At 35.6% G+C, this 13,367-nt stretch overlaps 3 protein-coding genes across 5 annotated transcripts in view; 1 reads left to right on the top strand and 2 right to left on the bottom strand.

The window, feature by feature from the left end:
• Nucleotides 1–384: 384 nt before the first annotated feature.
• On the bottom strand, nucleotides 385–6,765 carry mah (solute carrier family member mahogany). Of its 3 annotated transcripts, XM_023160139.2 has the most exons (6): nucleotides 6,480–6,765; nucleotides 6,186–6,419; nucleotides 4,672–4,804; nucleotides 3,819–4,072; nucleotides 2,489–2,695; nucleotides 385–858 (listed from the first exon to the last, which is right to left on the bottom strand). In XM_023160139.2, the coding sequence occupies exons 1-6, from the start codon at nucleotides 6,625–6,627 to the stop codon at nucleotides 392–394; spliced, it is 1,443 nt and encodes a 480-aa protein (XP_023015907.2). In that variant the 5' UTR covers nucleotides 6,628–6,765; the 3' UTR covers nucleotides 385–391. The 3 variants fall into 3 exon arrangements, 1 of the variants encoding a protein (XP_023015907.2); XR_012465362.1 differs by lacking the exons at nucleotides 2,489–2,695; nucleotides 3,819–4,072; nucleotides 4,672–4,804; nucleotides 6,186–6,419; nucleotides 6,480–6,765 and adding an exon at nucleotides 1,638–2,154 and having other exon boundaries at nucleotides 815–858; XR_012465361.1 differs by lacking the exons at nucleotides 2,489–2,695; nucleotides 3,819–4,072; nucleotides 4,672–4,804; nucleotides 6,186–6,419; nucleotides 6,480–6,765 and adding an exon at nucleotides 1,889–2,154 and having other exon boundaries at nucleotides 815–858.
• Nucleotides 6,766–9,071: 2,306 nt separating this feature from the next.
• The window catches only part of mfas (midline fasciclin), a 46,181-nt gene continuing 41,885 nt past the window's right edge, over nucleotides 9,072–13,367 (bottom strand). Inside the window, exon 11 of the mRNA XM_023160134.2 lies at nucleotides 9,072–9,468. Within this exon, the coding sequence (XP_023015902.2) occupies nucleotides 9,221–9,468 (248 nt within the window). The 3' untranslated portion in view covers nucleotides 9,072–9,220. The remainder of the gene's footprint in view (nucleotides 9,469–13,367) is intronic.
• LOC141482141 (uncharacterized) lies at nucleotides 10,801–11,603 on the top strand. Its single transcript, XM_074174868.1, has one exon. It carries the CDS (start codon nucleotides 10,919–10,921, stop codon nucleotides 11,522–11,524), a length of 606 nt encoding a protein of 201 aa, XP_074030969.1. The 5' UTR covers nucleotides 10,801–10,918; the 3' UTR covers nucleotides 11,525–11,603.

The following is a 13,367-nucleotide window of genomic DNA, read 5'->3' as shown; positions in this document are numbered from 1 at the left end:
TCTTTTATTTTTTATTTTTTGTTCAATAATATTTTTTAATGTTTTATTTTTTTTATTTTTAGCTTGTATTTATATTTCAATTCCTTTTTTTTTGGTTGTTGCTTGTATGTTATTTCTTCGTAATTTCAGTTTTTTGTTTAATAAAATTGCTATTTTCTGAGTAATCTTCTTAATTTTTTTACAGATTCTTTCAGGGATTTAAAATCAATTTTTATTATATTAGACAATGGAACTGATGAAATAAACCACGAAACATTGTCAATCACCCTCAAACAACACCATTTTGAGTTTGAAAAAGTTTTAAGAAGATATTTATTTATATTTGAAATGGCAAGAATATAAACTTATATAATTAGAATTATATAGAAAAAAAACAGCACCAGGTTGGTGTTCAAAGATATAATAAGGCTAGAGAAACGTTATATATACAAGGTTTGGTAACATTAGTATAAAATGAAGCTGTACTTGAAATATTCAAATAAGTCGTAGATACCGTTAACAAAACACTTGACAAAATAATGAAAATGCACAATTTTGATTCGAGGTGTTTATCAAAAAACATTTTGAAGTCATTCGTTGGCATTTGATATTGAATGTCTTCAAACTTTTGTTCTGTGAACTTCCGATCGCCTCCGCGTACATTATTCGAAAAATTCATCAATGTAAGTTGATCTTCATGGTCATCTTGCAACGATCTCATTTTCATAAAGATCAATGGTGGTAACAGAAAAACCAAAGGTCCGGTTAGAGTTCCTCCAACGATGGACATAACCAGATCGAAATTGGGAACTGATTCAGCTATGACTACTGCTAGGACTATAAGCATAAAACGTAGAACACAGCGTTTGGGGTTGAAGTCTGTAAGAAAAATAATTAATTTGATACCATGAAATATCACCTGAAATAGAAAATATGCTTTTAGTAATGATATTCATTTCAAAATTCATTAAAATGGAATAGAGTATTGTAAGAAAATCCAGTAAGTATGACGATGAAGACAGAAATGAACACATAGATTGGATGCAATTTGCGAAAAAAAAAACAAAAAATATCGTTGTACTAGCATTGTAGCGTTTTCTATTTTTTGAACTGGTACACGTTGAGTGTATTTCAATTCTTTCTTGATATATCAAGACATATGGGCAGAGATACACTGAGTGTGCTATAATTTTACAAAGTGACTGAAATATTCAACACTATTTTCAAAAATTGAGGACAGATATTTTGTCAAATCTTGCTTAGGGTTTGCTTCAATTAAAATCTTCGATATTTCGAAAAAAGTTGCATTAACTGCATTTAATAAAAAAGAACTACAATTTTTCAAAAATGCAGAGTTAAGAATTTGAGATATGAGGAAAAAGGTTGTTTACCGACCGACCGACTGACTCATTACTGACTGACTGACTTAGTGAGTGACTGACTGACTGACTGGTTCACCGACTGACTGACTGGTTCACCGACTGACTGACTATTTCACCGACACACCTACTGACTGACTCACTCACTGACTGATTCACCCACAGACTGACTCACTGACTGACTGGCTGACTTTCTGACCGACTGACTGACCGACTGGGTCGTTAACTGACAGACTGATTGACTCTCTGACCAACTCACTGACTGAACTACTGACTCACCGACTGACTAACTGACTCGCTCACTGACTGTCTCACTAACCGACTCACTGACTGACTGACTCACTGGCTTAGTGATCGACTGGCTCAGTGTTCAACTGACTCACTGACTGACTGACTGTACTATACTATAGTCTACTGAGTCTATACAAGACTCATTGGCTGACTCACTGACTAACTCATCGACTGACTAAGTCACTTACTGACCGACCGATTGACTCACTACTGTCTTACTCACCGACTGATTGACTTACTGACTGACTGAGTCGCCTCTTGTACATGACGACCCGTCGCCACGCTAGCAATTGGTTTTACGTGCGGCTATAGATGATTCACATAAAAAACTTGTTTTTGTTTCGAAAAAAAACTCAAAACTCGAATTCCACCAAACAGATAAAAACTAGTCTTAGTAGAGTGTTTTGTTGTAAAATGTTTTCTGTCGTTTCAACTACACTGACAGTTTCCATCATGACGATGTTTTTATAATGGCCTGATTAGAGTAATAATATCACATCAAGTCACACACCAAAACAAAGTAGTAAATTGAATAGTTGCTTGTTGTCGCCGACAGTTTCAAAATAACGAACTATGTTAACAAAAAAACAGACAAAACACTGAAACTTTTTGATATTTCCGCCTAGCGACGGACATTTCGTTGTTGACAAAAACAGTCAACCGCGACACAAAGTATTCAAAATGATTCATATTTTGACAGCTCAAGTTTTTTGTTATGTCAAAATCGACGCAGTTGCTGTTTTGTCGTGGTTTTGTCCGTTTGGTGGAAATCCGCCTTTATTGTTTGTTGATGAAACCTTTAATTTGAAATGAAGTTTCAAGATCATAAATCTATTTACCTCTCCTTATACTCATACAGTCCTCCATTTGTTGAAAAAGCGCACTACTGCTCATGGCTGATGTTAGACAGAGTTGAATAGCAACTAAGGCAGCTGCAATGTGTAGAGGCACAGTTGTTGGTAGTGTTTCCAAAATGCTAGGTTTCGTATCATATCCATATTTCCAGAAAGCTATTGACGTAGTTATACCGAACATGAGAAATGTAACTGTAAGACAAAAAACATATTAGACTAATCATTTGCGTAGATTCGAAAGCTGAAAAGCAATTTTAATGTAACATCCCTATACTACTAACCCACCATGCCAAATGTGGCCTTACATTCCAAATAGGTTCCACTTGTGCAACAAATACAAAGATGACGAGGTAGAAAGCAAAAATATTCCTTTCCCGAAAATTAATCTCTCCTAAAAATAGACCCTTTTCAATTTGAACGAAATTCCTTTGGCTGGGATCAAATCAAATAACCAAACGAATGTCATTACGTACTGTAATAGATGACATACAATTTAACTCATGAATTCGTAATTTTGTTAATGAATGACCCACTGTCCTAGCGTTGTCGTTTACTTTATTTAAATTATAAACATTTAACTAGATAATACATAACATTGAAATGCGCAGCTCAAAAATAACTTTACAAAACGCTCAAAGGTGCGAAATCGTTTCCTCCTTTTCATAAAAGAGGATGTATGCATCTCCACTCACAAGCGATTTTGGTGAAATTGGTGACACTTGTGAATCATTGTATTCGTGCCACGTGCCATTATAAGGATGTCTGCAGAATGCTGTATAATGTCCGCTGTAGGTAGACCCACTGTGATTCGAAAGTGCATATAGATTATAGCGACAAGGAGTCACATTATCTGCTGCATAATTGTTCATATTTAATCCATCTAGAGGAAATTCGATGGCAACATTTAACTTGCCTCTAAATCTTTCTGTTTGAGAAAATCTTTTAAAATGAATAACTAAAATATGGGGAAACTTGAATTGAGTGATTCCTCTTGTGATATCAAGATTGGTGCTGAAAAGGCAAGTTTCTTATTCCGAAACATTTGTCCACCATTGGGCAGGACAGTGTTTTATGTAGGTGAAATGTTACTTCTTTCAAATACTATAGTGTGTAGCAATCCTGAAGATGATATCTGATTCAAATCTAATATTTTTGCAAATATTTCAAAAACAACCACTGATGTTTTCTATCTAAAAGAATATTGTTCCAGTCCCCAAAATAGAAACATTTTGTCCAATTTAACTACCCTTGTAAGTTTTACCGTTTCCGAGTTAGACAAGCTATAAAAAACTGCCTGTAAATTCAAAAATCTCACCTGAAAATCCTCCTACCAGAGCTCTAGTAATCTGGGATTTCTCAAACATGTCCATTTGAATGGTCAATATCGATGGATGTATATCAAACTGGAAAGCAAATATCCCATAAGCTTTCAGTAACGCTCGCCAAGAATGAGATTCTTCCAAGAGGTCATCCTCAAGATTACTTCTGGTGACATCGCTGAACAGCAGGCAACCACATGTTAGAAAAAATACTGAGATAGCAATACCCGCTGATAGTGAACATAAAAACCTGAAATTTGGTTGAACTTCAATCAGATGTATAAATAATTCGATCTGCTAATTTTTTTGCATTGATACTATATTCATTTGGTCTTAGTCAATCTAACCTATTTTTTTTTCAATGGAACACCCAATATATAAGTACATCATTCGATGTACTTATATACTACTCCCCTGGCTAATACCACGGAGAGCGTTGGATTATATCGACAGGTGTCAGTGCAGGATTCTTCACAGAAGTGATTCATGCATATACTTTTAGCCATACAACTGCCGGAATCGATTTTCAATTATTGGAATGGGCACACTCGCAGACGGGTTTCTGGCTATTTGGCCTCACGTCAGTGCAAGGTAGTTGTCCCACATCAACACGAAGTCGATCATTTCCTATAATTGTAAATCAAATTTTTTCATAGTATTATATCTCGAACAAAGCTGGAGCGAACGACGACAATCAACATATCTGTAATCGTCCCCACTGCCTGTAGGTGAGGTTTAACCATTCGCATATCAAATTAGCCCAAATTCAATAAGCCCACTTAGTATAGATGAAATTTATTTTCTCATACAAGAATTCAAGTGTCAGTGTGATAACAATTTTTCACTTACTTCATATCTTTTGGACTACCGTACCATGAAATAGGACAGAGGATGGATCCAACAATTATTATCCAGTAACAAAGGGATATATCGACATTTCCATTGCTGATTCTCTGTCCTAGAAGCTGCAAATTCTGTGAAGCTGATTTGAAATCAAAAATGATATTTCGTGGGTATCTGATGCATAAGCATTTATACAGTGTCATCCCCTAAGTATGCACCACATGGGAACATTATTTATTAACGGTTTTTCGACAAAAAGTTAATCTTGATGAAAGTTTATGCATTCCCTAAAACTAAATATGCACAAGAAAATACTGTAAAACACACGTAATATACGAGGAGCCTTCAAATATTTGATTTTGATACAAGAGTAAAGTACCCATATTTTGGAAAATCTAGGGAAATGTCATTTATAAAAGTTGTTCAGCATTAAAAATACATCTAGGTTTGAAGTCGTGGCCATCTATGTGGAGTTTTATTTTTTTACCCATTTTTTTAAATGGGGACTACAAAAAAATTACTAAAACGATAAATAGACAGCATCCTGTATAAGACGGTTTTTTTTTCAAAGCATGGTATATTGCGAATTACATAACTATTGTGTTAACCACGGTTTTTGATGCAAAGTTATTTTTATGTTTTGTTAACACCGAAAAGTACTCAGAATTATACAGTATTGTAACGAGAACTTAATATTCAATAATATCAACTCACAAAACATCAAAATAAAATAGGTATTTTGGAACAAACTCATTGATTTTCTGGAGATTTTCTTTTATTTTTTTTCGTAGTCCCGATTAAAAAAAAATTGGTGAAAAAATAAAACTCCACTCAGATGACCATGACTTAATCTAGATGAATTTTTCAACACTAAACAACTTTTTCAAATAACATTTCCCGAGAAGAGTACTTTACTCTTATCTCAAATCAAATATTTGAAGTCTCCTTATATATATATATATATATATATATATATATATATATATATATTCCTTTTATGTACTACGTTATGTTATGTTATCATTATCTTATATTTCTTCAAATAATTAATGTTATATTATTATATATATTACTTTTATCAACTATAGACTTAGGTATTGTTTATTTGGATATTTAGATATTTTATATTCTTTATATGTACTATGTTATATCAATATTATCAACTTCAGATTCAATTGACTTGATCTTCTGTATGTTTGCTCATTTATTCCCCTTCCCCGCTTATCTTCTGCACTGTGTCATATGTATGTACAAAAATGTAAAATAAAAGGAGAATAAATTATTATTATTATTATATTGTGTATGTTTTACTGTATTTTGTTAGTGCATGTTTAGTTTTAGTGGATGCACAAACTTTCATCAAGAATAACTTTTTGTCGAAAAAACCCTAATAAATAAAATTCCCATATTGTGCATACTTTGAGGATGACACTGTATGTTATGTATATTTTGGGAATCAAAACCATGTATCTATCTATCAAAATGGCAATTCAAAATCAGTCTAGATGTAGCTAACTTACCAACAATTAAATTAGGAATCCCTCCACAAAAAATCGTCAAATCCAATAGGAAAGAAACCCAACTGCCTAATTTTTTCCCAAATGAAATTTCTACCAAAGCAGCATACGGATATCGACTTTTTCTTCGTATCGACGGGCTTATTCTTTCTGCAATAACCCAGCACCTGCCCAAGAGAGCTGCAGTATAAATCTGGGTACAGCATAACAGGGGAATTGCCAAGAGCCCGTAATAGCCTAAAGTATAAGTATATTAACGGTGTAACAGTTTCACTAAGTAAAATATATCGCACATACCACAATTAATTATAGTTTTCGGTAATGTTACCACAGGAAAAACACCAAATACATCCAATATACATATTACTGCGAATACTGTTGACAATCCAGAATTTCTTTTGGTTCCTTTCAAATCGAGTAAATAACTCTGTTCATCAACTTCCATTACGGTAGTATACACACTAAAGAAAACTACGATAATTCGTCGTAGAAGCCTTTCTAACGGAGAAATTGACACATTATCTGTTCACGGGATATTGAATTTCAAATTCCAGTTCATTCATCGATCTATCAGAAATTTAAACCTACAATAGTAGAAGTTATGTATTCAGATTGTAAGAAGTTACATTCACACATACACATAAATAGAGGATAATTTTGAACGTCGCACCACGCTTTTATTAGATAACTAGCGACTGAGCCTGCTCCGCACGGGTGCAATGCTAATGCTAAATATAAATTACCCCACCGGAAATTTAAGGGCATGGAGGAACAGTGATGAAAAGATATATTTGTTTTATGGACGTGCCTTTTTTTCCTGCGTCTGGCTTCCCAGTTGAAGTATTTGAAAATCCTTTTTTATTTACACACAAAATTGCAACCTCCGAAAATATAACGGTATGGAGAAACAATTATGAAAAATAATTTTCATAGGTAAAGGCTCCTCTTTCATCTCCAGGAGGAACGCTCCAGTTGGAATATTGAAAAATCCTATCTTGGTGTGTATCTGACAGTCAAGCGGCGCTGGAAACTCTTGACTTCTACCGAGCAACGCCTAAATTGGTAACAAATTACCGAAAACAACTCTTCTCAATAAGAAGACTTAACTAATTGTTTCTGGTATGGATTCTTGGCGACACTGGTCTGGAAAGCAATGAGGCTGCTGAGTCTCTTCATCGGACCAGAACCTGTCATTGTCATCGCATTAGGTTTTGCCAAACGAACATTGGACATCTGGATGACAAGAAGATTTTAGGACTTCTGGCAAAATCTTCCAGGAATGGCTCACTCCGAGGCGTTTATTCACCCTTCGAAGTTTGAAACCAAACAGTTGTTGGACTACAGTCGGGATGAACTACGATGTCTAGGCCTCCTCACAGGTCACTGTCTTCTGAATCATCATATGTATAGACTCGGGCTATTTGGTCGAATTTGAATAGGTGTGAGCCACATTAAACCCTTGCGGATTGCGGTGGAGGGTGGAATAGACCCACCGACTTTTGACCTAACCTTACCTGACTATTGCGCATCAGAGACCTAAGAAGCACCTAGACAGGGCGTTCCAACGGAAACTTGACCACTCCTGTAATCGAAAATTTCAAAGAATACGTCAATTTTTATTTCTAGGGGGACTGATTCTGAAATGGAAATCATACCAGAAATTTCACCTCTTGATTTTCGTCAAGAGGAACATTCCCCATTCTCTGTCGCAGGTCTTCTAGATTTATAGAATTTATTTAATTAGTAGTAAACGTTTTGAAATGGACAACACTGTCGCAGAACAAAAAGTAGATAGTTGGCCACTGTCACTTCTTCACGAATTATTATTCAGTCATCCTTGTTCACTGAGTTCCAACATGGTTTATTATACTGAAGAAAGAATAGAAATTATTGCAACCTATTATCGATATAATGAATGTGCCAAAGCTGCTGCAAGAATTTTTAATACGAATCATCCAGACCACAACGTGAGCCATCAATAAGTTGAACAGTTAAAGGATAAATTTCGAACTTCAGGTTCTGTTCACAAAAGAAAACATGAAGTATCCCGTCCTATCAGAAATGACGGAGTTGAAGTTGCTGTTTTTGGACATGTACAAATGGATAATCGACAATCTATCAGACAAGTAGCTAGAGCATCTGGTGTATCAGGTACTAGTGTTTTTCAAATTTTGAAAGCCTACAAATTCCATCCTTTCAAAATAAAGCTAGTTCAGGAATTGAACGAAGATGATCCTGATCGTCGACTTCAGCTTTGTGAGGTGTTCAGCGAGAAATTGTTCAGTAACTCAAACTTATTATACAATACATGTTTTCAGACGAAAGTTCTTTCATGTTGAATGGTGAAGTGAATAGACATAATTGTCGTCACTGGAACGATGTGAATCCTCATTTGGTGATTCTTGATAATCATATTGTTGGACCATTTTTCATTGAAGGTAATCTCAATGAAGACACATACTTAAATCTATTACAAGACTGTGTAGACCAAGGATTACACAAATTTTAGAAAATGATGAGAATTTAGTAGAAAATGAAATAACATTCCAGCAGGATGGAGCACCTTCACATTTTTATGTTCGGGTGAGACAGTTTTTGAACGAACGTTTTCCAATGCGTTGGATCGGCAAAAGGGGTCCAGAGGAGTGGCCAGCTGGATCACCTGATCTCACACCGATTGACTTCTTTCTGTGGAGAGTATGGAAAGTATATTTTTAGGAGAGATTATTGAATTAATCAATAAAATAGCGAACTTTGGTTTCATTTGGAATAACATTCTATTGATCGAAATATTTGAATAGAACTGGCCGATACTTGATGAAAATCCATATTAAAAAACTAGTTGATTAGTTGATCAAAATATCTACCATATCAATAAAACAAAAACCCTTTTTTTATTTTTAAAAATTTATTCAAATCTTAAAAACCTAGAATAAAATAAAATAAATAGTTCCAAACTATAAATAGCTGAAAAAAATTAATGGAAAAGTACATCGTTTCAGTCAAAGACGATGATACTATTAAGAACATCACCGAACCTAGATATCAAATAAGAAAAATCCGCCTCCGCCAATGGTCGGCACTTGCGGTTGACGGGGCAGCAACACTCTGTTTATGGTGTGAATGATACCGTTGGTTGCTAAGTTATCACAGCTTGTTACTACAGCCCTGTTGATGCGAACTCTGCTGCCGGTTCTACCTACTTCAACTTGGTGGTTGCCTAAAGTAGACACGAAGCTGCTGAAGCCCCATGTTTGCGGGCCAACCCCGGAACAGCATAATATTTCTGAAAAAAAAGTAAAATATGTCACTTCACTTCGATAATTTTCTTTGTACAGTTGAATAACAACGGCATGTAATTTTTGTAAACCGTTATACACGGATATCACCATTCGTAATTCTTTCACTCATCTTTATCGAAACGAAGTAATAGTATGTTTCACATACTAGTGAATATTCCTTTATCTAATGGGACTTTCAATACAGAACTCAACTCAATAAAACATATCGTAATCAACAATGGTTATAATAGTAACCTAATTAATTCTTCACTGTTCAAAATACAGTTGAGCCAGAATCTGAAAGAAGAGGATAAACTTTTAAAACGTTAACTTCGGACATCTTAGATTTCAAATTTCTTACGAAATAAAGGTTTTAACACGGCTTATGAAATCTATAATAACTCAAGCATGGATTGATATTAAAACTAACAAAGTGAGAGTTGTCAAATATATATATATATATATATATATATATATATATATATATATATATATATATATATATATATATATATATATATATATATATATATATATATATATATATATATATATATATATATATATATATATATATATATACGCAAGCGAAACATAAGTGGAACCACCTATTGGTGTGACACCCAAGTCAACTTGCCAAGTTTTTATGTCAGTCTTGGTGGTATATGGATTCGTTTTCCGATGGCATTTCAGGTTAGCTTCCCAAATTTCTGCTACCGCAGTTGTCGTTCACTACATCCCGAAAAAGTCACTGTTTTATTCAAATTTAAAGAGAGGAAGCGCCTAATCAGCCGCTCGGACTGCTTCCCTAATACTCTAATTCCTGCTCTGTCATGGTCGCAGACCATGCAGAGAAGAGGATCCTGACTCCTGATGATTTTACAGGCTCCACCCAGTACCGTTCTGTCATATAGATACTCCAAACTCAAAATTATCAATAATATTATCGTTATCATCAGTTATATTGATCAAAAATCTAAGAAATATCAATTAGTAATTCAATTCGGAACAAAAAATAATAATCACCTCATCAGCTAATAAACCAGCTCTCTACAGAAATCGAAAATTGCGCATGGTACTGCTCAATTACTGAACATTAGAGGTTGGTATTCTACCGTTCGCATATTTCAACGTAATTACCTCTCTTACGTTTCTGAAGGCCTGTAGGCGCTTCCACCACCGATAAAAAGGTGTAGGTACATAATATAATCATTGTTGGTTTCTACCATCTAATCTGCAAATTCCAATAAGTTTCCACGATGCTCGACTAATCTCCATTTAGCATCGTGGGCTCCCCTATTATTAAATCCTTTATCTTCAATCTCTGTTCAAGCCAGAGATTCACTTGTTCACAAAATCCATCAAAACTGTCATGAGAAATGTCAGTTGCACCAAATAAACTTCATGGAATTCCTATTCGCAAAATTCACCAGTGATTAACTTACTCAGTTACAAATGGCTAACAGGATGGGAGGCAGTCAGAGCAAGTTCACTCCAGAGCCACAAGACGTCTGGTACAAGATGAAACTTTCCGGAAAACATCCAAAATTCCTACAAACAGTCATGCAAGCCATCGCGGATTTGAAAGAAGCCAACGGATCGACTCAAAGTCGAATTATCGAATACATACAGTCCCAGATAGACCAGAAAAATATCATTCCGAAACCGAGAAATGTAACCATGCAAGTCAAAAGAGCACTCAATCATGCTGTGAAGCATGGCTTGGTGAAGATCCGAGCCGGAAAATTCACTTTAGCCCTGAACAAAAAGGACTTTTTGATTTTCAAAACGTTCCGCTCCGACGAGGATCCATTGTCAGACTGCGGTAGATGTAGCAGAAGGAAGAAACGTAGAAGAAAGAGTCGAAGAGGCAAAAGCAAAGGAAGAAAAAGAACAGCCCCTGCGGGACAAAGAAGGTACAGACCATGCCCTCTCGAAGAACCGCCAATGGGTTATCAAAGGAGTAGATCTAGACCATACGATGATGTACCATCCACCTCGAGCTATGACAATTTCAGGAGAAATTTGAGAAATGATCCCAGTAATTCTTACATAAACTGATGCTAGTTGATGAAGTCTAGCAGTTGGTTTCTGCAATGTTTCCATAATGTTTTTGCTAAATAAATATTGTTCAACTGTGTGAGAACTCATTTTCAGAAATTTATTTCAGTACGATTTCGATAATTCCAATAGACATATTATTGTGTCAATGAGCACCAGGGTGAAAAAATGACATTTGGAAAGCTTTTCCCTTGACCAACCTAGCTGGGGATACTTTGACGTTCTCTCTTCTGGGTCGTATGACTCGCTCGAACTATTTGCTGTACCCATTCCTTTTTAAGGCATTTTGCAGACGATTGGGTTCCTCAGAAAGACTCTCAAATACGTTCTGCTCTCTCAACCAACATTTTGATTACCGCTCTCTTTTGTTTTGTCTGACGGTTAGTTTTTGTTCAGGTACCTGTCTGTGTGTGTATTGGTTCCCTGTTCAATCAGTGGCCAATCAGTGGCCATAATCAGGGACTTAGAGTCCCTTGGGTTTTTAGTGAAGGGACTTAGAGTCTCTTGGGTTTCTCGTTCCATTGTGAATTGGACTTTCGGGTCGAGAGAGTTTAGAAATAAAAGTGTCTCTTCACCATTTTGCCATACCACGAACATGTCATCAACATAAGCCGGTTTCACGGCCTCTTGCTCTCAAGGCCCGTTGTTCGAAATTTTCCATGAAAAAGTTTGCCACCGCCGGACTTAATGGACTGGTTACACTTTTTGTTATCATGAGAAGTCGGCATCAACTTTATAATGAATACACGGAATTCCAAAACATCGGTAATTCAAATTTTGTTATATGTTTCATCAAAATTCATTTTATGGCGTTACTTATAGCAGCGAAGGTTACTGAAAACTTCCTTATGATGTGAACCTACTTCACAGAAGTCAAAGTTTCCAGTTCTCACAAATAGAAAACAAGAGGTTATTCAAATAACAGTTCACTGTAAGATTTTCACATATAATGCCGTTTCTAGAACCAAATCCCATGCTTTTTCTTATGGTGCTTCACCATAGTCATTTTCGGACCACCGAGTTGGATCTTGTAGAACACCCAACTCGAAGTATGTGTGCAGTGTGTAAGAATGATACGCTGCAATATGTATATATGTGTGTATGAGGGATAAAGTGATTACATCAGTGTGGAGTACAGAAAAAACAATGATGGTGACATCATCAAAAGGGCACTAAGCCGTATCTTCACTTATAATAGTCACATCATCACGTGCAACACACCAAATGAATGGAGAAGGAATGCAGAATTTACTGACGAAGAAAAAACAAAGCTGGTATGTCAGAAGGGCACCGAGTTGTATATTCGTTATTGATACTTAGATTGACGGGTGCAGCACTTATTTCATCCCAATGGAATTTACATATGTTCACGTCATTATTTGTCAACTTCTCACCCGCATTTCCACAGAAGAAAATGATGCATTATTTGAAAAAAATTCCGCCATCATTGCATCTACCTCGTCTGGACTTGAACGAGTCCTTTTTGAGTCATTATCATAGTGTATAAATGACTGGATCACATAGTTAGTATTAGTACCCCATAGTCGATCGTAAATCTGACATAGACAAGTGCAAATGATTGAGGCATCTCTTCATTCAGCAAACGGTTGCCGGTGGAATGGATATATTTTGTTCTATAGCACCGTTTTGGAGTAAATCTGCCACATTCAGAACAGAGTGACTGATTATTGGTAAAACAAAATAGTCTTTAACAATAGTTTGGACCAACAAAAACTGGCTATGGTGGATAGGATAATAACGCAGTCAACTCGTTACCTCCGAAAAAGCGTTTTGATGTGACATAAATTCTGTTGAACGTCAAGTGAGAATATTGCAGTATATA

The sequence above is a fragment of the Leptinotarsa decemlineata genome, unplaced genomic scaffold, assembly GCF_025532065.1.
Source record: "Leptinotarsa decemlineata unplaced genomic scaffold, Ldec_3_MD MMD2_tig00000882_RagTag_RagTag, whole genome shotgun sequence".
Lineage (NCBI taxonomy): Eukaryota > Metazoa > Arthropoda > Insecta > Coleoptera > Chrysomelidae > Leptinotarsa > Leptinotarsa decemlineata.
This window is presented reverse-complemented; position numbering and strand designations above follow the sequence as displayed.

Coding starts and splice junctions, on each gene's coding strand:
- mah (XM_023160139.2), bottom strand. CDS start 6,627: ATGGAAGTTGATGAACAGAGTTATTTACTCGATTTGAAAGGAACCAAA. Junction 2,696..3,818: donor TCTGGTAGGAGGATTTTCAG/GTGAGATTTTTG, acceptor TTTGTCTTACAG/TTACATTTCTCATGTTCGGT. Junction 859..2,488: donor CTGTATGAGTATAAGGAGAG/GTAAATAGATTT, acceptor TTTTTCTTACAG/ACTTCAACCCCAAACGCTGT.
- LOC141482141 (XM_074174868.1), top strand. CDS start 10,919: ATGGCTAACAGGATGGGAGGCAGTCAGAGCAAGTTCACTCCAGAGCCA.